Source organism: Ambystoma mexicanum, chromosome 2q, assembly GCF_040938575.1.
Source record: "Ambystoma mexicanum isolate Mex_15411 chromosome 2q, UKY_AmexF1_1, whole genome shotgun sequence".
NCBI classification, from domain to species: domain Eukaryota; kingdom Metazoa; phylum Chordata; class Amphibia; order Caudata; family Ambystomatidae; genus Ambystoma; species Ambystoma mexicanum.
In genome coordinates this window covers 1,282,189,688-1,282,213,450 of record NC_090924.1, presented here as the reverse complement: position 1 = coordinate 1,282,213,450, position 23,763 = coordinate 1,282,189,688, and the positions used below count along the sequence as shown (strand labels likewise).

Sequence of the window (23,763 nt, the reverse complement as noted above, 5' to 3'; positions counted from 1 at the left end):
TTAATTAATATTAATTGGGGGTGTGCTGCATAAAAGCAGGGCTTTGGGGACTGGAACTTCAGAAGTCGCCACAGGACCTGACAATCCGACGAGGGAGAAGCTGAGCCGACCTACCACGACGACATGGAGCCCTGCAGAACCGACTCACCACTTCCCGACGACAGAGAAGATCTCCCGACTGGAGAGGCTTCTTCCCCTAACTGGTGGGCACAACCAGTTTACCTTCTTCTCTTCGCATCCCAGGCCGTCTTGTGGTCGAATTGCCCGGCAACCTGATAGCCACTTAAACACTGGACTGCGAATAAAAGGACCGCTCCTTTTACCTGAGGACTCCGCAGCTGGTTTCTTCCCTGGCAGTGCAACAGACTCCTGTCTTCCTCCCCAACAAGATCCTCTCTTCCCCGGGACGAAGCACCGACTTGCATCCGCTGCCAGGAACAACTGCCCCCGCTGGAGTATTCTCACCACGTTAAGGTACCGTGTCCGCCAGGCCTCCCTTTCTAAAGATTGCTACAAGGTAATAATAATCCCTTAACCTTCTGGACTGGGTTGGCCGCCTTGACCTTCTAACGGGTCCCTTTCTTTTGGTCCAACTCTTTTTTTGAACCTTTGCAAGACTCTTGTGCACTTCAACCGTGTGACCTTGGACACATTTCGTTCTGATCCTCTTAAAGTGGATCCGGCTTCTGAACTCTAACTTCGCGGTTTTACTTGCCTCCCTCTCTTGTTTTGTTCTTATGAAAAGGGTTGGGATCTGTTTCTATTATACTCTGCTTTTCTCTCCCTTTTAAAACAAATTATTAGAGTGCCATCTGCGTTAAGCGCTCACCGCTGTCTGGAAATAAGTGGGGCTTTACTTAAGACTTGTCTAAAATTCTTCTAAGGGAGTGTATATCTTTTAGTGACCGTGTTTTTGAATTGCTTACTATTAGTGCCTGTGTGTTTTTCTAGATGTGGTTTTAAATAAATAATTATATCTCTTTTACACCAAGCTCTGGTCAGTGTTTACTTGTTCTACTGTGCTCTTCTGACCTATTGTGAATACTCTGTATACTGCCTAACTCTTCTTGAGGGAAGTCTGACTGCTCAGCCACAGCTACCAAATGAATCTGTGTGGTACAGACTGCTACCAAGTGGGTTTACTGCCAAACACCTGTAGTCTTAAATCTTTTGCAGTGGTCCCAGAGGGAACTGCACAGGTTTCTGCCTAACAGTGCCGATGGAGTGTCTCCAGCGCTAACGAAAGAAGCTCATTATATCACACAGTTTGTACATGTCCCCTTTTCAAGGCAAGAGGTAAATACTATAAAGCAGACGATCCCTGATATTTGAAAGAACCCATCAGGATTCTATAAGGAAATTGAATCCGTTTTGAATTCATCTGTTTTTACATTGAGTGACATTGATTTATTGTTTCTCGTAATTCTCCCTGTAGACATATGGAAACAGGTTAGAAATATAAATGATGCGCCGATATTAGGTGACATATGGGAGAATTTGACTAGAATTGATAGTGAGAGAAAGGTTGGAGAGAAGCCACCGCAAGTAATGTTGGCTTTACCATCGCGAATAGTAGAGAAATTGAAAACTTTGGTACCCGAAAAGAGAATAGTTTGGGATAAACTGACTGCTTGTTTGCAGGGCAAAGAGGAAAGAGCGACAAATTATTTTAATCGATTTGAAGAAGTATTTGCAGATTTTAGTGCTGAAGATCTATGTACTGAACCCGGGAAGCGATTGTTTGTTGATAGGCTTGTGCGAGGGTTGCTACCGAACATTCAAAGTTTAATAATGACACCTGAAAGTGCATGGCAAGCAAAAACACAAAGTGAAGTATTACGTATGGCCCAGTATTATGAGAACAGAGTAAATTCAGAAAATGATAAGGAACTGAGGGACAAAGGAAATTTGAAAACAAGAGTACTGTTACAGCAAGTAGCGAACAATAATAGAGGTGGTGGGAACGCACTTTCCAGAGTCCAATTTGCATTAACGTCCAACATGCAAGGTGGTCCAATAGGGATTAATCAATGTGCCTATTGTAGACAAGAAGGCCAATTTGTTGGGATTAAATTTGTTGAAGAATTGAATGCGGTCATTTATTGTTCTCCTGATGGAGTGTATTTGACAATTTCACCACAAAACACTCCTGTATCGCAATTTTGATCTAAGCCACTTCTGACTGAATTGAGTAAAGTACCGGCTTGTATATGGGCAGTGAACGACAATGATGTTGGTTGTTTGAAAGCAGAGCCATTAAAGATTGTTTTGAAAGAAGGAATTACATTGCCGCTTATTCCACAATATAAAATTTCGGCTGAGGGAGAAAAAGCGTTGAAATGCATTGTATCGGATTTGATTAAAAGAAACGTTATTGAAGAAACTTCTGGTAGTACTTGCAATAGTCCGATTCTTCCGGTTTACAAGAAAGGAGGTAATGACATACCATACCGTTTTATAATTGATTTACACGGAATAAATAAAGTGGTTGATCCGCAATTTCCATTAGTGTGTGACTACGATTTTGACTATGATTCCAACTTCTGCCTCATATTTTAGTGTTGTAGATTTGAAGAATGAGTTTTTTAGTATCCCAGTGCATCCAGATAGTACATATTTATTTGCATTTACTCTTGGAGGCCATTCATTTACATTCACAAGAATTCCGCAGGGATACACTGAGAGTCCAAGTATTTACAGTAGAGCATTAAAGGAACAATTAGATATGCTTTTTATTAATAGCAGCAGACACAGAAAAAATGTGTAAAGGGAAGTACAGTTGCATTATTGACACATTTAGCAGCACATGGACACAAAGCTTTGTTGAAAAAATTCCAGTATTGTCTGTCCTTTCGAAGGAGGGAAGAAGATTGACAACAGAAAGAATAGAAAACATCTCTGATATGCCTATTCCAAATACGCAGAAAGAAGTCAGGGCTTTAATTGGCATGGCTTTGTATTGTAGGAAGTGGATCGCACATTTTTCTATAATCATGAAACCAATAGTGGCATTGACAAGGAAAAATGTTACCTTACGTTTGCCATGGAACATGGAATGCCAAGAAGCTTTTGACCTGCTCAAAGCTGCATTATGTTCAGCTCTGGTTTTGGGCATGCCAAACTATGACAAGAGTTTTAAGTTATTTGTGCATGAAAATAATGGATGTGCTTTGGCTGTTTTGACTCAGGAACAAGGAGGGAGAAATAGACCATGCGGCTACTTCTCTTCCACGTTGGATCCTGTTGCATGTGCTTTGCTGCGCTGCTTGCGAGCTTTTGCTGCAGCCGCTGCGCCAGTAAAACAAACCGAGGGAATGGTTTTAGGTCACACTTTAACCATCATGGTACCTCACTCTGTGGACGTTCTTTTAAATAGAACGCAGACGCCACACCGTACATCAGCCAGATTAACAAGGTATGAAATAGTTCTATTTGTACCACATATCCAAATGATGAGGTGTTGCGCTTTAAATCCGGCCAAGTTAATGCCACCTCCGAATGAGAAAGGGGGTGAAAAACAATTCCCCCATGATTGTTTAATGGTTACTAAACAAGAGACGAAAGGAAGAATAGACCTAACTGACACCCCACAGAAAGAGCCAGATGAAAAACTGTTTTGTGATGGTTCTTGTTTTAAATTACCATATGGCACATCAACTGCTGCTTATGCCATCACTACACTGAAAAGTATTGTAGAAAGCAAAAGAATCCCATATAACTCAGCACAAGCTGCAGAAATAATAGCATTAACAAGAGCATGTGAAATCTCTGCAAACCTCAATGTAAACCTATACACTGACAGTCAGTATGCCTTTGGGGTGGTACGCAATTTTGGTCGATTATGGGCTGAAAGGGGTTTCCTGACATCACACGGAAACAAAATCCAACATGGCACTTTGATAGTGAGACTGTTGACAGCACTTGCGCTTCCCAGGCGATTAGCAATTATGAAATGTGAAGCACATAAAAAAGTAACATGTAACATTGGAAAGGGAAACGTATTTGCAGACAAAATTGCGAAACAAACTGCCACTGATTTACACACAAAAGTGTATGTTGAAAAAGTAGAAGAAGCACCCTGCATGATAGAACATGGAATTGCCACAGTTAAGGAAATGCAAGCACAAGCTACTGTAGATGAAATAAAAAAATGGCCCGAGGGTCCAGCAGAATTAGATTCTGAAGGTTGCTGGGTGGACAAACAAACTAACAGATGGATGTTGCCAAATGCCTATGTAATGGCAATGGTCACTATGGCCCACAGTCCAACACACATATGTGCTAGAACAATTATTCAACATCTGGATTCTGTATGGCAGAATCCACACATTAGAACGACTGCTGAAAGACTGGTTCAGAATTGTATGACCTGTTTACAACATAACATTGGAAAGGGAACAGTGACGCCAGTTGGAAGTTTTGGCCCACCGTCTATGCCATTTGAAGTCATCCATTTTGATTTCATAGAAATGGAGCGATGCCAAAACTATAAGTATGTTCTCGTGGTGGTCTGCACATTTAGCAAATGGATAGAGGACTATCCCCTGAAAGATTGTACAGCTATGTCCACAGCTAAAGCCATGCTAAAAGAATACTTTCCCCGGTTCGGGCTACACCTAGTCATATGGTCAGATAACAGCCCGCACTTTATTGCAGCTGTGATATTACAAATTTGTGCAGGTCTCCAGATTGATAAACAATTCCATTCGGCCAGACACCCGATGAGTGCCAGTTTCGTGGAATGTCAGAACAGTATCTTGAAAAACAAAATCAGTAAAGTATGTGCGGGGAGCAATTTGAAATGGCCCGATGCATTAGCACTAGCTTTACTATGTATGAGAACAACTGTACAGGCAAGGACTGTTCTCTCCCCTTACAAAATCGTGATGGGGAGACCAGCGAATGTTTGGAATACCCCTTGGCCGAAACAGCTGAGGGATATAGAGTACCCATCACTTATTGATTACTGTAGACAGTTGACTCAAAACTTGCGGTTGATTCATCAGCAGGTGCAGGAGGCTCTTCCTGTCAGATACACCGGCCCAGGACATTGTCTGCAGCTTGGGGACTGGACATTGATCAAGAATTTTAAAAGAAAATCTTCACTTGCACCACGTTGGACGGGGCCTTTCCAGGTACTGCTGGCTACACAGACTGCAGTCCGAGTGAATGGACGCAAGCATTGGATCCACGCAACACACACGAAAAGAGTTCCGTTTTCTTTGCCACATGAGAAAGAGCTTGATGATCCTGACATCGAAAGAAAGACATTTACACTTGATCACAAAGATATCAACGCCAATTCTCTGTCAGAAGTGCTTCCTAAGCCCGCGAAAGGGCCTGGGGAGATTTCAACAAATATCAAAAGGCCAAAGGTGCCTCAACTTTGTCCGACTGCTGCCTCATCGTCTCTCATTGCATCGCAAGCTGGCACTGATCTTGCATCTGGAAATGAGAGTGCATTGTTCATCGATCATACTGTACCTGGAGTTGTGAGGTACAATCTACATTCACAAAATCGGAAGTGATCAGCTTTTGTTTTGCCTGTGTTGCCAGCATGGATGAAGTGGGAACGGAGGCCTAGGGAAAAGGAGCGTATGAGCTGTATCAAGCTGAATCCATTGAAAGCTCTGACACGCAGTTTCCCGGTGCTACCATTGAGAAGTGAAGGACCATTGCAACCTAACACAGACAAGCGGGGGCATATAGTACCAACACTATCAAATTGATACTTGCTCCTGCCTTTTTGGAGTTCTGTGCAAATTCACATCAGCTTGCTGTCATCCGCTAAGCAGGCTAGCCTGAACTGGCCTGAATGCTTTGCTGCTAACATGTGTTGCTGTGGAGAACTTTCCTCGACGGACATTGAAAAACCTTTCCTGAGATAAACATTACAGACAATGCCTATATTCGCTCCTGCTCCCACCTGCACCAATGCTGTTGATGATATAGAAATAGAGACTAAGCCTGTTACTAGAAAGACTTGGTTCGGAAAGAATAATATGCTAATGATTATGATACCACTTTATATTTTGATTACACTGATCCCAATAATTTGGTATCTAGAAACTGTACATCCTTTGAACTCTCTTTTGACTGCTACCAATGCTCCTACTACGAGCAGCCCAGTGCATGTGCTCTCTTATACTCTCCCCTCACAAGAAGTGAAACATAGAAAAGGGTATGACAATAATACACTGCTACTGATTATGAATATGACCCATGCTATCTTGAATAGGTCCAATTGTTGGGTTTGTTCCCATTTACCCCAGCACGGGGAAAGGGGAATGGGTTGGTATGCACATCCTTTGCCACTTAATACTGCCTGTTATGCTTCATTAAGAGCGCTATTTTTCGGAAAATGGAATTACACTGTCACTGGTCAGTTTGATGGAAATAAATTTGAAAGATTGGTATTGGAACCGTTGGGTTGTTCTGTATTTACAAGCGGAAGCAAAATAAACCCGGTAACAACAAGTCCAGTAGATAGGCTCTCTAGGCCTTACAAGTCCGTAATCAATTTTAAAATGGCTCCGGTAGGAAATAACGATGCTGTGCCTCCCTCTTATACTATTAATCATAGTCCACATTCTGTCACATTTTGCTTACGAAAAAAGGGTTCCTACCCAGTGGCAACATTCACTGGATGCATAAATATTGCTGTGCTTGAGCAAGAAGAAAAACCATTATATATAGGAGGTTCTGTCTATTTTATATGTGGAGATAAGGCCTACCCATGGTTACCTAGAACTTGAGAAGGGACCTGATATTTAGGTATACTTTTGCCTGGTGTATTTCTTTCCGAAATCTCTGAGATAGCAAAGCTATCTAGAGCTCGGCCATGTCGAGATGATACCGCAGGGCAAATCGTAGGGGATATAGCGAAATCATTTATACCATTTTGGGGACAAGCAATGCATTCGTGGAATGTAGGGAAACTGTCCAGGGTGTTAGAAAAAATGATAAATGGAACTACAGATTTACTCTATAATATGACATTGGAACAAAAAGCAATCAGATTAATTGCACTTCAAAATAGAATGGTCCTTGATATAATTTTGGCTGATCGTGGAGGGGTATGCAAATTGGTGAGGTCAGCGTGCTGTGTATTCGTATGTGACTCGTCCCCCACAATATTTGAAGCAATAAAAAAATTGCATGTCCTAAGTTCTGAAATTCATGTTCCTACAGGTGGTTGGAATCTGAATATACGTTCATGGTTCTGGGAACTACTGCGATCATGGGGATTGCTGTTTTGGTTATGATATTTGGAATCCTCATGTTCTGCTGTTGCTGCACACAATGCCTGCCAGTCCTTTGCTCCCAAATTACAAATGAGTGTGTACATGCAATCAAAATTAAACCTCCTTGCATGCTAAGTGAAGGTGCACAACACGAAAATTTAATAATTAAAGAATTTATGGCAATTTCTATTTCTGATGACTTTTACAGCAGTATGGGTAGTTCAGAATTGGACACATGGTCCGATGAAGACGCAATGTATTGATGATGCTCTTGGCTTACGGCCAAAAGGAGGGTTTGTTAGACCAGAAACTAGCCTATACTATGTATAGTATGTTGAAACCAATCGCATCACGTGACAAACATCGCAATTATAGAATCATCAATGTAACCCGAGGGCGTCCATTTTGTGAAATGTCGGCCATTTGCTTTTTTTTCCTTTCTGTAAAAACACTTTGCAAATGTATTCTATGCTTCGAACTCGCACACAGTGCGAGGCCACGGCCTGAATGCTGAAATACTAACACAGACAGGAATGTCAAACTGTGCAGGAATACATTTTTTTTCTCTCTCACTAAGTCCTTGAAGTAAGGAAGAATCTGCATCTAATCAGTAGTCCAGGTGCAGGCTTGTCTTGCAAACGCTGTAGTAAAGGCAGTTAAACCAAGAATTATATTCTCCTAGCGGTGCTCCTTCGCGGAGAGTGGTATTTTCTGCTTCAGAACTGTCTGACCCTTAGCTCGTGAACCGAGAGACACATATACAGTAGTAAGGAATAACAGAAAGCTGTCTCTGCTGCCTTTGCTAGAATAACTAAGTTTAGACTGAATGAAGACTTGTCCCATAATTGTCATAATTGTCAATCACTGAACTCTTGCCTGTACGACACGTTTGTGGGCGGATCAAATTGCCTTCGTAAAGATTATGTATAATGTATATATATTGCTGCTGGAGCGTTAGTCGCTCTCTCGCATCCCACGAGGTCTGGAAACACAGGTCGTGAGGCATTGAGGCCCAGTCGGCTGACTGAGAATACTTTGAAATAAACCAGACTTGTTTGGAAAACAAACCTCATGTCTGACGTGCCACTTGGGTATATGGTTATTGTGCCTTAGTTTCCATATGCTGTCTTTATGGCCTAGCAGCGCTTCCGTCCCGCCACAGGCGATCAGCTGTAGCCGGCTTATAGTGCTTGCAATTCCTGCTGTGTCTCAGAGCGTGGCAGAGGGGGTCCAGGTATCGTTGTGGGCACAGCTAAGCCTCAATGTAACATGGAGCACGGCCTGGGCCTGACGTTCTTTATATATCTGTTGTTGTACCTCCCAGAGGAACGCACCGGGAGTCTCTGCTGTCCCTGCACGATTCACCACTGTTTTCGTGGCACCTCCAGCAATCCTGCGGCAGCCGCGAGTGTCTGTCTTGGCCCGCTCCGATCGTTAGGTTGTTCGGTGCTTCTATTTGTGCAACAGGAACCGACACACCAGTTCCCGTCACACCATCTGGCTAGTCCAGATCCAAAAGTGGACCAAGCACAGGATCCTGCTGGGTTGCTTCATCACTGGCTGCCACTCTGAAGCTATTCAATGTCACATTGCCTTTGTCTCTACGCAGGCTATGGCCTTGCGTAAGCCGCCATTTTGAGCTCATCATCGCTTGTCAGATCGAGTTCTTCTGCAGGCCCGTTCACTGCAACACGCTCACTAGCAACTTTCTGCTTGCATCCACATGTGCTCACACTATTTCCTCATCAGATGATGCGTAGACAGGCATTAAGGCACTTTGAAGCCAGTGTTTAAGGCCAGGACTGTGTCGGATTGGCAGGAGCAGATGGGGACACGTCCTCACTGCATGGCTGCTTAGCCACACCCCACCTGCCCATCCATATGTGTGGTTTGTGCCCCTTACCTCATTTCCCTCCCCACCTTACTTTCTGGCCTCTCATGCAAAAATGAAAAAAAACATTTAAAAAAGGTTCCTTTAGGAACCACCTTTCACAGTTAAAAAATAGAACTGAAAAAATAAGCTTATAGACTACATCTACTTTTTCAGTAAAGTAGTTAGATTCAATAAGGTTCTCCAACATTCCCATTAGCATTTTCTACTATGCTAATTGAAATAATGGACAATTGTATACTAGAGAAAAAAAAGCACACAAACACATTTCTGTCCAAAATTCTTCTCTCTTGTATACAATAAACACCATAATCCATTACCGTTTATAACTATCCACAGTCTCCACATTTCCCTATCTAGCCCAAGCCTTATTAGAAAACCCAGATTACACATGCACACCATCACACAAAACGGCCCTTCTACTCTTTTTACTGTTATGTTTGTAGAACTCCCTCATTACTTGCTTTTAACCATTCACACATATCCACCAATCACTTAAAAAACTCTACTTATAGCCTATCAACATATTTAACTTCCACCCACCAACTGCCAATTAACAATGTTCTACACATCTTTTGCATATACATTTCCCATACGTATACCAAAATATTGTACATAGTGCACCTATAAATGCACGTATGCATTGTGCAGTGACAAAAGTGCATAAATAAAAGGGGCAGTACAGATGGACAAGTGCTCATGGGAGCTCAGGAAGGAAGTGCCAAAGGATCCCAAGATGGGAGGACACTGGCTAACTGCTGGGGCAGAGGAGTCCCGTTGGTGGGGTACATCTTAACCGTAATGTCCCTTTGACAGAGCATTTTCTGTCAATTGAATAGGTTTATATAAGTGAAAATGTTTCATAATGTTACACCCCTGTATATAAGTTATTAATAATTCCTCTTTTAACATACATTAAAGAACTATAAACCTCCTTTTACAAACATATTTTTTGCAATGCGGACTTATGTGAGCTGTTATCAGCAGAGTATCCCACAATAGGCAAATCAGAGTAGGCAATTGTCCTTGCCGAAGGCCAGGCCCTCTGAAAAGTTATATCACTATTGTTTGTAATTATGTTTCGACAATTTCAAGAAAGTAAAACACTGATTTCCAAAAGCATCCTTTCAGGTCCTTGCTGATGCTTCTCGCTCAACTTTGCTGCAATTCCGTCCAGCACTCCGGGCTGCAGCTGCAAGCAGTTTTATTCCCATTTAAACCTACATCTTCGACCATGCCATATGCCTGCAACTTTGCTGCAATCCTGTACAGCATTCCAGGCTGCAGTCGCAAGCTGTTTTTTTCCCCATTTAAACCTACAGCTTCGGCCATGCCGCATGCCTCAATAAGTAAATCAAAGTAGGCATTCATCCTTGCAGTGGGCCATGCCCATTGTCCATGAACCAAAATTGTAGCACTCTTTTTTGTGCCACTGCCCATGGCAGAAAGGTTATGTCACTATTTTTGTACTTGTGTTTCCACACTTTCAAAAAAATAAAACACAGGACAGAGTTTCAAAAGCATCCTTTCAGGTCCTTGCTGATGTTCCTCATGGAGGTTTTTTGCCATTCAGTACAGCACTTCAGGCTGTAGCCGCAAGCAAAATATTTCTTCTCATTGAACCTAGGGTTGGGCCATGCTGCATGCCCCACTAATGAAATCAGAGTACACTATTATCAAGTAATTACAGTGTGGTAGAATGGGTAGATCACTGCGCTTCATCTAGTACTTTAAACAGATTACCCTGTTACTGCGGATGGGCTTCTTTTGTGAAGGCGCCCTTCCTTCTTCAAGTGTTAGGTTTCGAATAGGAGAGTGAGCCCTGTTCACCTCAGTTCTGGGTTATTCAATAAGTAACTGTTGCCGTAATGAAGCAGTCTTCAAAACCATTCTTGATGCTATATTTATTGTTAGAACTCAGGCGACACGTAATTCGACTTTCTAGAGTCTTTCTCAAGGCATATAATTTGTGGGCTAGTCATTGCTGCGAGGTTGTGGAAATGTGTCCAGCATCCAATCCCAATATCTTGTCCCACTATGGTCGCAAATAAGGGTGGGTAATGATTTCAAGGGGTGGCCTGGTGAAGACGCGGGTACCTGACTCGGCGTGCTTGGTAATTATCTTCTGATTAGCATTGTCTTGGAGTCTATGCAGCGATAGTCAAAGTGATCTGTTGATGCAATCCTGTGCAGCACTTCGGGCCACGATCAGAATTTTAGGCACTTGTAGAATTTATTTTCTCATGAAAAAAACCTATCCCGATTTTAAAAAACTTCACCACATAGCCAGTCCCTGATGGCCATGCCCACTTTAACCCCATTGCCTGTCTCTCGTAGTCATGGCCAGTAGCCAAATTATCCGAGTCATGGCCTTAAGCCATTAATGGGACTATCTGGCCACTGCCCATGTCCACCGGCTATACCTCAGTGACCAATGGTATATCATTATTTTTTGTACCTACATTAGGACACTTTTCAAAAAATAAGACACAGACAAATTTGCAAAACCATGCTTTGAAGTCCAATGCGTCTTGCACAACTTTCCTGCAAATCCGCCAATGTTTTATTTTTGGAAAAGTGTCAAAATGCACGTACATAAAATAATCATAAAACGTAGCTCCCAGTTGACAAAATACATTCAGACTTTGCAGAAAAATTCAAGGTTGGGTCTATAATCGTTCTAAAATCTTTTGTGCACACTTGTCAAATGGCAACAAAGTTATAACCCATTTAAAAATGTTAAAACACCCCCTCTAATTTTGCCCCCTCTTCACAAAATCCCTCCACACTTTGCAAACACATTCAAATCTGGGTCTTAAATCGTTTCGCAAACTTTTGTGCAGATTTGTGTAACGGCACCAAATTTAAAAGCCTTTAAAATATTTTAGGATGCCCTTCTCTAATTTTGTTCCTTCTTGGCAAAATAGCAGCAAACTTTTTAGAACCATTGAAGTTCACGACTAGAATAATATCACAACATTTCATACAGTTTTATTGGGCCTCATTACAACTCAGGCGTTAAGGGTTAACGCCACCGTTAACCCTTAACGCCTGATTCTGATTTTAACGCCTGCTTTTAGCAGGCGTTAAAATCCATGGCGCTAACCTGCCATGGTGCTAATTACGCCTCCGTAATTTACGGCGGCGTAATTAGCGCCTTCCCCACTCCCATTATGCCCTATGGGGCAAAAATGGGAATGGGGAAGGGAAAATGATAAATGGGGATTTACCGCCCCACTCACCTTGGAATGGGGCGGTAAATCCGCCATCCACCATGGTGTAAACAGAGTTTACACCATGGTGGTAAAGTTGGTGCACTTAGCACCAAGGTTGTAATGAGGCCCATTGTCTGGTGCCAGAGCTATACGCCTTCCAAAAACTGCTTTTCACCGACCGTGTAATGCAAAAATATGTATGGATGACCCCGAACATCTTAGATGTATGCGAACATCAAAGGTCTGTCCCTGTACTGTTTGCGGACATCAGAGATGGAAAACCATGCATTTTATGGCCATATCGCATCCCAACCTCATCACCCCTCAACTCCCAAGAGATTGTTTCATTAATTTGACAAGTGAAATGTTGTGGTTTTTAATATATGCTCACGAACATCGGCCTCAGTCAGCGGATTCAACATGGTTGGCATTTTCAAAAAATATGACTCACCTCACACTTTTCACCACCCAATCAGTGGCCGCGTCCAATGTCCGCGTACATCAAACCACTCTCTGGACCAATCGGAGGCCCGTCCATGGACCAACTAGGGAAGTGAGTCCGCGGCCCGAACCTAGATATCACACATTTTGTTGTTCCTGGTATTTGTCCATTTTAAAATAAATGACTGGACGGATTTACACCAAATTTTAAAAAGCATGCTTTCGGTAACAAGCCGATGCTCCAGGTGCAAATTCAGTGAAAATCCATCCAGCAGTTTGGGCTGTAGGCATGAGCAACATTTCTTTTCCATTGTGTCTATCTGAAAAACCAAACATTTTGGGATGCCCCTATAACTTTGGCCCCCCTATACAAAACCTCACCACTTCGTAGAATCAATCTGACAGGGCCAAACACTTTTTTTCCAAAGTTTTGTGAGTATTCGTCCAGGAGGAGTAAAGATATAAGCCACCCAAAAAGGGCTCTTCCTATGGGTTGAGCAACTTAACCATAACCGCAGGCCGTGTAATATAAGGATGAATATAGAGTAGGGAGGCTTTTCTCAGCCAACTCACCACCGTTCAGCCCATGCTACACAATTCTTCATGCTAGAGAGCAGAATTTGCTAACAAGTAGGGCAGGCCAACTGGGCATGTGTTATGTTATCTTGCATTTGTATCTTACACAGAGTATAGCACCTCATGCCATAGGTTATGGCGTTGAAGCACTTTGTCTGTCATAGAGGCCAAGAAGCCTAGCACATGATGAAGTAGTGGTAGGAAGTAGCAAAGTCACGTCGATAGTTGGAGTGATAGTGGAGGATAGATAAGATGGAGCTATGTGCACAATTGGACCGATTTTATTGTGGGACTCAACTGTATTCTATGGGGCGCAGTGATGAAAGGAGAGACAGCTGGAGAGAGGGGTTCACCGCTCCAGGAAGTATGTCTTTTATTTACTTATCTCATGGTGAGCCAAAGCATTCTGATGCCATGCCCAAGAAAAAACAGACAGTCAACCCCTTCTACTTGCTTCCTTTCCTATTCCCCCAACAAACATTTGGGACGGGTTGCATATCTAACATCCGACTTTGCCAAGTTTGAAAAAGTCTCCCTGAAAAGCGAGCAAAAACAGACTCATATTTCTTTGAGGTTTACTCATTTATGGCATGTATACCAAAAGTGTTTCTTTTAGGAGGATGTACCTCAGCCAATGGTGCTGTTGATGGGCGAAGAGTGGCACATTTTCACATGACGGCACCATTGAGCTTTTGAGCTATTACCTAAACATTTGAATCTGGTGTTATTGCATGTAAGGATGTAACTGGATTTATGAGGCTATTGGTGGTCATATGAAGCTGAACCTGGGCATATGTGGCTGTACATAGCTATCTCTGTCTATCTAGGGGGGGTGTAATGGCAGTACCTAGGCATTCCGCATATCTCGTAGGTATAGGAAGAATCTGGGCACTTAGTACCTGGGCAATCGAAGCAGTACATGCTGAAATGAGGCAGTTATTTACACCCAGCTGACAATATGCTATTCCAAATTTTTGCTGAATGCAACTTTGCTGAATTTTCTTTTGCCGATTTGTTTACCACTTTTTTACCGCAAAACTTCAGATGGTAAGTATGGGTATGGCATATAGATCCGACAATGTCGCCCACACCACAGCTTATATTCCTCCCCTTCTGCACCAGAAGAAGCTAACAGCTGGAATGAAAGAAGTGCGGCTTATCTGGGCAGTAAAAAATAAGAGTTTTACTGATATTTGGTGACAAACAATTAGTGTATTTACTGAAAATGGCAAGCTGTGATTCGGGGACTGATTGTGTTTATTTTCAGAAAATGAAAAGCATATATTTTTTAACAATGAGACAACAAATGTATTTTCTGAAAATGGCATGCTATTTTATTTGGACACCCTTGTGTGTTTTCGGAAAGTGACAAGCAGATGCGTGGGAAAGAAATGAATGCGTGTATTCCCTGGAATTACCACAAGCAGATGTGTGGGAAAGAAACGAATGCGTGTATTCCCTGGAAAAAAACCACAAGCAGTTGCGTGGGAAAGAAATGAATGCGTGTATTCCATGGAAAAAACCACAAGCAGATACGTGAGAAAGAAATGAATGCGTGAATTTCCCTGGAAAAAAACAAAAGCAGATGCGTGGGAAAGAAATTAATGCGTTTATTCCCTGGAATTAGCCACAAGCAGATGCGTGGGAAAGAAATGAATGTGTGTATTCCCTGGGAAAAATCCACAAGCAGATGTGTTGGAAGAAAATGAATGCATGCATTCCCTGGAAAAAACCACAAGCAGATGCGTGGGAAATAAATGAATGTGTGTATTCCTTGGGAAAAAACCACAAGCAGATGCATTGGAAGAAAATGAATGCGTGTATTCCCTGGAAAAAACCACAAGCAGATGCGTGGAAAAGAAATGAATGCGTGTATTCCCGGGAAAAAACCACAAGCAGATGCGTGGGAAAGAAATGGATGTGTGCATTCCCTGGAATTAACCACAAGCAGATGCGTGGGAAAAAAATGAATGTGTGTATTCCCTGGGAAAAAAACACAAGCAGATGCATTGGAAGAAAATGAATGCGTGTATTCCCTGGAAAAACCACAAGCAGATGCGTGGGAAAGAAATGAATGCGTGCATTCCCTGGAATTAGCCACAAGCAGATGCGCGGGAAAGAAATTAATGCGCGTATTCCCTGGAACAAACCACAAGCAGATGCCTGGGAAAGAAATTAATGTGTGTATTAATGTGTGTATTCCCTGGAAAAAAACAAGCTGTTATGTGGGGTAAAATTGGTGTAGTTAAAAATTAAAGGCTGATATCGCGTGATGACAGTTCATTTATATTATATTTCTGCTGGAGTTTGGAGTGATAATTCATTCTGATTTGGGAATCTTTGTTGGTGGCACTTCGTTGTTGCGTGGCATTTAATTCCTGATACACGCAGAAGCTTTTTATGATCTGTATTGATAGATTGTTGTGACCCAAGTAACTCTAAATGAGTCTGCTGTGAGAGTCAGTCCTATCAGAGCAACTCAATGGAAATCCCAGCTGAATACAACTCATAGAGCCTCATTACAAGTTTGGCTGTAGCACAAAACAGGTCATAAATACAAATCCTCTCTGGTTTTACCAACTACCAGATTTTAGGGGTTGGAGATATTTATTGAATGTGGTATTCCAAGTGATACCACATGTGGTAAAATCTGGCTGATGTTGAGGTGGCATACTGAATGGAAACATATCCAATGTTAAACTCCTCTCAAGATATGGATGTAAATATTTACAAAACGTCCCTACATTAAATAAAATACTCCTGTACTGCATGGAAATTCTGTCAATTCCCTTCAGCGCCTCAAAAAGGTTCTATGTATGTTTGTCACATTTTTCTTTTGCTGAATGGCATTTTTGCCATATGCAGTTTCGCTGGATTGTGCACTTTATTTACCACAAAGATCGGAGGGAGAGCCCCACACCTCCCTTTCCACCCCACTCTCCTCCTTACTATATCCCTTACCCACCATCTGCAGGTTTGTGGTAACATAAAGTGGAAATCGTTGTGGCGAAAATGCATTCAGCAAATATGCCATTCGGCAAAAGTGATGTATACCGTCAAGAATGCTTTTTGACGGGGACAATCAAATGGGGTGAAAAGGGGGGCACATCTAACACCCCTGGCGCAATCTTTGCCAACTAATAAACGAAAGGTTCAGAACGGATCCATGTGTGTCTCTGAAAATATTAAATAGGAACAGTATGAACTGCTTCTGTGTACAATCCATTTCCATCCTCGAAATCAGGGGGTATTGGATTGAAAATATTGCCCATGGTGTTCCTGTAAATCTATTACTGCCAACCCAGTGACTTTTTTTTTATAATTAAATGTTTCCAGAACTACCCCATATGGGGGCGGTGATTACTGCATCCATCTTTTCCATTAGGCCCTGAGTGCTGTCTGAGCGCTAGCTCTGCTGCCTGAATTTATAAGGTCCTTTCAACCTGAGGGATAGCTCTGACACAAGCCTGCAAGAGCTGCACGTTTCACATGAATACAGAAATACATGTCTGACTATTAAAAAATCTGAAATGTAAAATATATTTTGGGGTCTTAATATTAGTCATACCCCCACCACCCTTTAAACATGCGTGTCTTAATCTAAGATTTCCAGTTGGGCCTTGCTTACTCACCAGTGTTCTCAAGGATTCTGTCTCCGCCTGGAGACTTTGGATTTTACAAGCTGTGTCATGAAATTCCTCTCTCAGGACCTCAACCATGTCCTCTTCCCGGCTTCGTGCAGCAGGGACAACATCACATGCCTGTGGGTACCAACACATGCAAAGGTCACAACAAAATCATAATAATTATAATGTGTGTTGAATAGTTTGGATATTATCATTCTAAACATTTCAGAATGCACCATTCCCAAAAACATTATTCATGTTATGGCTGTAGAGTAATCTATCCATGGATTTTGAGCAGATGGTCTCACCATTTTAGGGAACTGGGTCTGTTAGTCGACCAAAAACTGTTCCAAATTATTTTGCTTATTTTTTCCTCTAATTTTACCACCAATATGTAGATGCTGGTTTTGGGGTCTGGCAATATTTGTGGGGGCAGGGTGAGGAGTGGGAGGAGTACTGGGAGGATTGCGGGGGTGTCTAGAAAAAAGCAACAAAGAATTAGAGTCATTTTTTTCGAGCATCTAAATTTCAGGGATTCAAATGTAAGGGCAAGTGCCAATAAACAATTTCATCTAATTTGAAAGTAGACACAAGGTTGTGGAATGCATATCTTAATTATTAATATGGGGAATACATAACAGCAGACTGGACATCATTTTCTTTGAGACATGTTTTGTAATTATGTAATTACAGATACGCCATTTTGCTTTTGCTAAACTTGTACACTTCTGTTTTTAGATTTATTTTTTTGAATCTGCATTTATTGGTTTTCACAGCATAAGCCTTAACACATAACATAACATTCCGAGTGTCCACCAGACAAAATAAAATAAAAGAAGTGCCCTCCTTTCCGCCACGGTCTCAGGTATGTTGCCTGGACCTCAGTTCTTTAGATTTAGGAGTTCAAAACAATGTCAAACGAAAAACAAATATATGGTTTGTGTTCTAATTGTACATATACTCAAATAACACTGCACGCTCTCATGTGTTCAATGTGGGGGTGGTTATGCTGTAGAATATTTACTATCAGTTGCATTAGACCGTGAGGCTGAGCTTGCCAACATATTGACACACAGAGGTTTTCAGGATCTTTGCAATTATCATGTAAGAGACGCCTTTGCATCTGATGAATATTAATGGTGAGTAGTTGACTATTTTTGGCGCCTTTTTACAATCTAGCCAGACTTTACTATTTGGGGTCAGCAGGCCCAGTCCTACTGCTCTGTACAGGTCACTTACATCTAACCCCCTGTCAATGGTATAAGGTCTTGGAATGCAATATGGAGGGGTATATACACAGGCTCCCTGACACAAACTGTGTGGCTACACTTTTATATCCAAAAGGCCTTTCAAAGAGGCTGTCTCTTAGTGTTGAGGAGATGATAACCTTTTAAGCCTCATCCTCTTTTTCACTGGAGTCAGTTCAACGTCTTACTGTGTCCATGGCAGCACATGTAATTCAATGAATCAGGTGTGTGAGGTTAGGCGCTACACAGCATATATATTACATGCATCATGCATAAACAATTTTGGGGCGGATTGGGAAGGGGGACGGGGGGAATTGCCCCCCAGGCTGGCTGGGCTGTTGCTCCCAGGGTCAGAGCTGCAAAATGTAAACAAATTAGTTGAAAAAAGACAAAATCCTTCAGAATCCAGCAGGCCCCAAAGGAACAGGGTGCCACAAGGCCTGCTCAGCTTCTTCGTAGATGGTGTGAGACACTCTTCTTGATTTCAGAAATGTTGCGGAGGTGCCTGGGGGGCCCTCATACAACTGACCCCCACAGTGAGGGAGGGTGATAAGAGCCTAAGCTGCAGGTGCATGTTCATACCAGGGCGTTGTACACATTTAGATGACAGGTTCTGTGTCCCTGAATGGTACACAGCACTCATACACCACTGCGCCCATACACCATTGCTTTGCTACAATCCTCAGCAGCTGTTCACAACTCTTACTTGCCAAGGAAGTAAGGGTCCATATCTTAATTCAGTTTGTTCTCAGTTTCATTCTTTAAGAATTCTTCCACTGTGTCCTGGTGAATGTCTTTAACACTAGTGAATTCAATACAGAAAGAGTTTACTAGCACCAGGAATAGCACCCATGGATCTTGCTATATGGTAGTTGTAGAAATGGCTGTTGGATTCTTTGTGGTCATCACTTTCAGGCACAGTTGAAAAACATGCACAGGAAGAAGTCACATTCAGGTGTTCATTATTTGTAGACTGCAAACAAGGGTGTCATTCACAAGTGGTTGGGTTTGTTTTATGAAATATCGCTGGAGAAAGTTATCAGCTCCATCAGTGCTTTTTTTCAGAAAATCCACCCAATCTAGAGTTTAACACTGGCAGAAGTGGTATTTCTGGAATACCTCCAGAAGTATTTAGAAAAATACCAAATCTGCAGCTAGTAACATAAAAAAGCGTTCTTTAAAAATAAAATAAAATATTTTACGTATGCGAAGGTGTGAGGATTATGTACAGTAGTGGCTCATACCACTACTGTAGCTTTTGTGTATACACAAAAGGTTCAATTCTGACCCTTTTCTGAATTACATCAGAGATGTCCACATTTTCACCCCCTTAACATTGCCCTTTGCAAACACTTTTGTTCACTGTATTCAAGGGGCAAATGTGCTGTTCTTCTGTGCAGCAAAAACAGTTGTTTGTTTTTAAAGAATTGGGGCCAATTTGAGTTTTCTACCTCCACCTATGAGGTGGAAGTAACAATGTGTGGATTTTCTGCAGAAACTCTTCCTGAAATAATGCAGCAGGTGCTCACATGGAGTAGCGCTGGAGGAATATTATCAACCACTGAATCAGGGGATGGCAACATTGGCGGCATTTGCCAAATAATGCCAAATGTACCTCCACCACACAAGTCTGTGATAGTTTTATCATTGTCTTGTCCAGACAATGTATTATGTGGCAACAAAAGACACGCAGGCAAAACAACAACAGATTCCGATATATAGATGCAAGGTCACATGACCAGAGATACATCTTTCCACTGATACTTTCCACAGTCACAAATACATTCAAACACGTCACCGGTCACAGAAACTGAAACAGAATCCCAAACACATCCAGGGACACACACCCCACATGCACGTACGTGCAGCTACACCCACACACACACACTACACCGTCATTGAAAATACAAATGAATATAAAATAAGTGGCTCTTGCTCCCTCTTCATCACCAGAGCCCTGGTGAATTCACCTCACAGTTCCCTCTGCTTTCATGAATTGAAATGTTCAGCCGACTTTCCACGAATGTGCAGCGACAGAGCGTAATGAAAACCAGTCTTTTGCTCTATGTTGTCAAAGTGCAGAACCCCATAGCCACAATTAGCAGCAAGACCCCGGCTACAGCTTCTTATCGTGTATGGCAGAGGCTGAATGGCAAATCAAGTTGGCCTACTGTCTACCATGAGACAAGGCAATGGAAGGGGGAACGTGAAAAGGAATTGGTCACTAAGCAATTTGTCTAAGGGGAAAATGTGAAGACAAGAAAAGGGGGTTGAGTTGAGGGTTAAAGGAAGGAGCAAAAGGGGAACAGAGATCTGAAAGTTAATTGTAAGGAAGGGGGGGTGAAGGGGCATCAATGATGTGGTGCAAGGGAAGGGCACCAGAGGGTGACGAGTAAGGAAAATAGGGTACAGGAGACAGAAGTACAAATCTGAAGAGGAAAGTCAGCAGGTTTATTTACTGTTGCTAAGATCTGTGCCTGACCTGCTAGCCACTGCACCCGATTTCGGGACTGGCTCGACCCCTTTCATTTTCAGACAAAGTGATGCATACTTGCTTTATGAACATATATCTGAATCAAGACTATTTTTTAGGTTGTTTTTTCAAATGTCTTTGTGCGTTAAATATAGACTAAACTATACAGAGTAAGGGCCCGATTCATGGAAAAGTGTGCATAGATCCTGCAAAGCCTGTGTGCCGAGAACAAACCTGCACGGCCTGTCGCGCATAAGAAAATCTGCACGCCACGCATATTCATGGAATTGTCCATGCAAAGTAACCCTAAGCGCAAGTCACAGTCGTAACGCCCACGACATGCCCATACACAGAGCCATTCCAGAAATGGAAACAGACCTTTGCGCACTCCTCGTGCACATAGCAATGCATCCCAGGAAAAACAGCCTTTGAACCCCCCTCAACCAGGCCAGCATGCTGCCAGGGTTGCATGCAGTCCTTCATAACTATTCCCTGCACCCCCTCAACATGTGTATCACGTATCGTACAAAACTAGTAATTTTCGGTACACATGCGTGGAAAACCCCTGTAAACGGTACCTGCACCCCACTACACTGCTTATGAGCACCCCCAAGTGGGATAGGAACCCCAACTGCATGCACACACCCCTAAATCTGATGTCCGATCTTACCTCCATGCGGAGATTCCTATGCGCAAGTGTCTGTACGCCTGCCTGCAGGTGGTGGATAGTTCGAGCGCATTGCATGGCCATTTCCTTGCTGAGAGGTTGTGCGGTCGGATCCATGAATACATGAATACGTATCGTTCCACGCAGTTGTGGGCATGCTAGGGACTGGCTACGGGCCATCCCTCGTAACGGCCACATTTTCCCCTGTTCTTACCCATTTTGCATGTCCCGCCGACAACTCTGGTCTATGCACAAACCACGCCCACGCTCTGTGAGGTGTCTCTACAAGGCACTCTGCCCCTTGCAGAGTTGTGCCGAACCTGCGCAAAGTCCCCTCATAGTAGAAAAAAGTCCTGCGCAGACAATTCCATGATTCGTCAAACCAAGTTTGCGCACGTGGTTTGGTGCGCAATGTCCCAATTTACTGCGCAAATAATTCCATGGATCAGGGCCTAAGACTATAATCAGAGGTTTCATTATAATCTGAATCTGTACAATTGTCTGTACTTTCAGATGTGTTCGCTTCTGGATAGAGATGATTAAGAGGTTTTCATAGATACATTGGTGTTTTGAAATCTAGAGTGATTGAATACTGTTCTAGTTTATCCCTTGAATAACAACTTTGCAGAAAGTGTTATGTTGGTTGTAATAATGAAGATAGAATAGGAGAAGATGAGTTCTCCGCGGCTCTCTAAATTGGAAACTAGGTAACTGGTAACTCCTCCCCCTCCACACTTCATACATTATGTTACATTAGAACTTCAATCATTCATGGAATCCGATGGGATGATATACCCTAAGCAGTCAGGGTTTAGACCCCGTCACAGCACTGAGACAGTTATGCTAGATCGTCAGACATATATACTGGGGATCATTGATAAGGAACATATGGGTCTTTTGGTCTTTTTAGACCTCTCAGCGGGTTTCGATTTGTTGGACCACGAACGCCTACTTCACACACTAAAAGATGTGGGTGTTTGTGGTCAGGATTCTATTGACTAGGTATATTCCTTCTTGACACATCGGATGTCCAGAGTGTGCTGGGGAGAGGCAACATCCACTCAGCCTCCGAACACCTGTGGTGTACCACAGGGACCCTGTGTGTCTCCCATACTTTTCAATCTTTACATCAGGCCCTTGTGTAGCCTCCCGGAAGGCATGGGTCCTCACTTTACTTATTATGCAGATGCCACCCAATTGGTGATGCAACTATCGAGTGACTACTCTTTGAACTTGAGTGTCTTAAAATGTCTCCTACTATCTCCAACTGCTTAGGAAGACCCGGCCCTTCCTATCTGAGAAAAACTGCAGCTCTATTGCCCGGGCCATAATCTTGTCTAGACTAGATTATTGTAACTCACTTTTAATTGGAGCTAATAAGAAATGCCGGTCTAAGCTTCACATTTCCCAGAACGACACTCTTAGAATCGTTAAAAGCAAATTGAAGTGGGACCACATCTCCAAGAGTAGGCAGGAACTCCACTGGCTTCCCATCACCCAACAACTGTCTTTATGTCACCTCCCCTACTTACCTAAAATCCATGATTCTTCCCTATGTCACGATTGTATCTCTGCACTCCTCTGCGATGTGGTTAGTAAGATCTTTATGTTTCAATCGGAACAATGACCTAGGTAAATCCTTTCCAGCTGTGGCAGCTAAAATATGGAACTCCCTTCCTTCTAATCTGAGACTCGAGGAAAACCATCTCAGCTTTTGTCGTAAACTGAACACTTTCCTCTTTGAATAAATCCTGTATTGCTCTTAATCCTGCTGGAGCTCTTGGTGTCTCGTCTGTTTTGGGTCTGTCTCACTTGTGTCTATTTTGGTGCGCCCTGATGCATGTGGGCTTCGGCACCTTATAAATAAATAAATAATAATATGTTCTCCTGAGCAAATCACTTTTCATCAATGTGCCTAATTTTCCTTAACTATCTGTAGGGAAAGTCTCACTCATATAGGTTTACAATCTTTAGTGTTATGCCATAAATAATTATCATTTCAAACATTTATATAATGTGTACTGGTGAGGAGGCAGGTTGTCAAGTGAAGGTCTTATGTGTATGGGTTGAGAGGGTAGACACGGTGCCAGGAATGGGTTTTGTGTTGTGGGCTGGGAGACAGAAAGGCAAGTATGGGCCTTTTTCTGTGCCAACTCATGTTTGGACCTGAGTGAGAAGCTAGGCTACCTATTCAGCTATGGATCAGCTCTAATAATGCATTTTCTAGCTTTACCACCTACCTCTGTACATTGGTTTAAAACTAAAGATTGGAGTGGATGTGATGGGAGGAGAAGAAGCTTGTGTCAAATTGCCAGTTGGGACATGGGGAACCCTGGGCTCAAATACCACCTTTCCTATTTCACCAATGTTGTTATCCTGGTGA

General features: G+C 42.5%; 1 protein-coding gene across 1 annotated transcript in view; it reads right to left on the bottom strand.

Moving 5' to 3' along the window:
- Positions 1 to 23,763, bottom strand: part of BFSP2 (beaded filament structural protein 2) — a 234,573-nt gene that overhangs the window by 70,799 nt on the left and 140,011 nt on the right. The window contains exon 5 of the mRNA XM_069648705.1: positions 17,000 to 17,128. Within this exon, the coding sequence (XP_069504806.1) occupies positions 17,000 to 17,128 (129 nt within the window). The remainder of the gene's footprint in view (positions 1 to 16,999; positions 17,129 to 23,763) is intronic.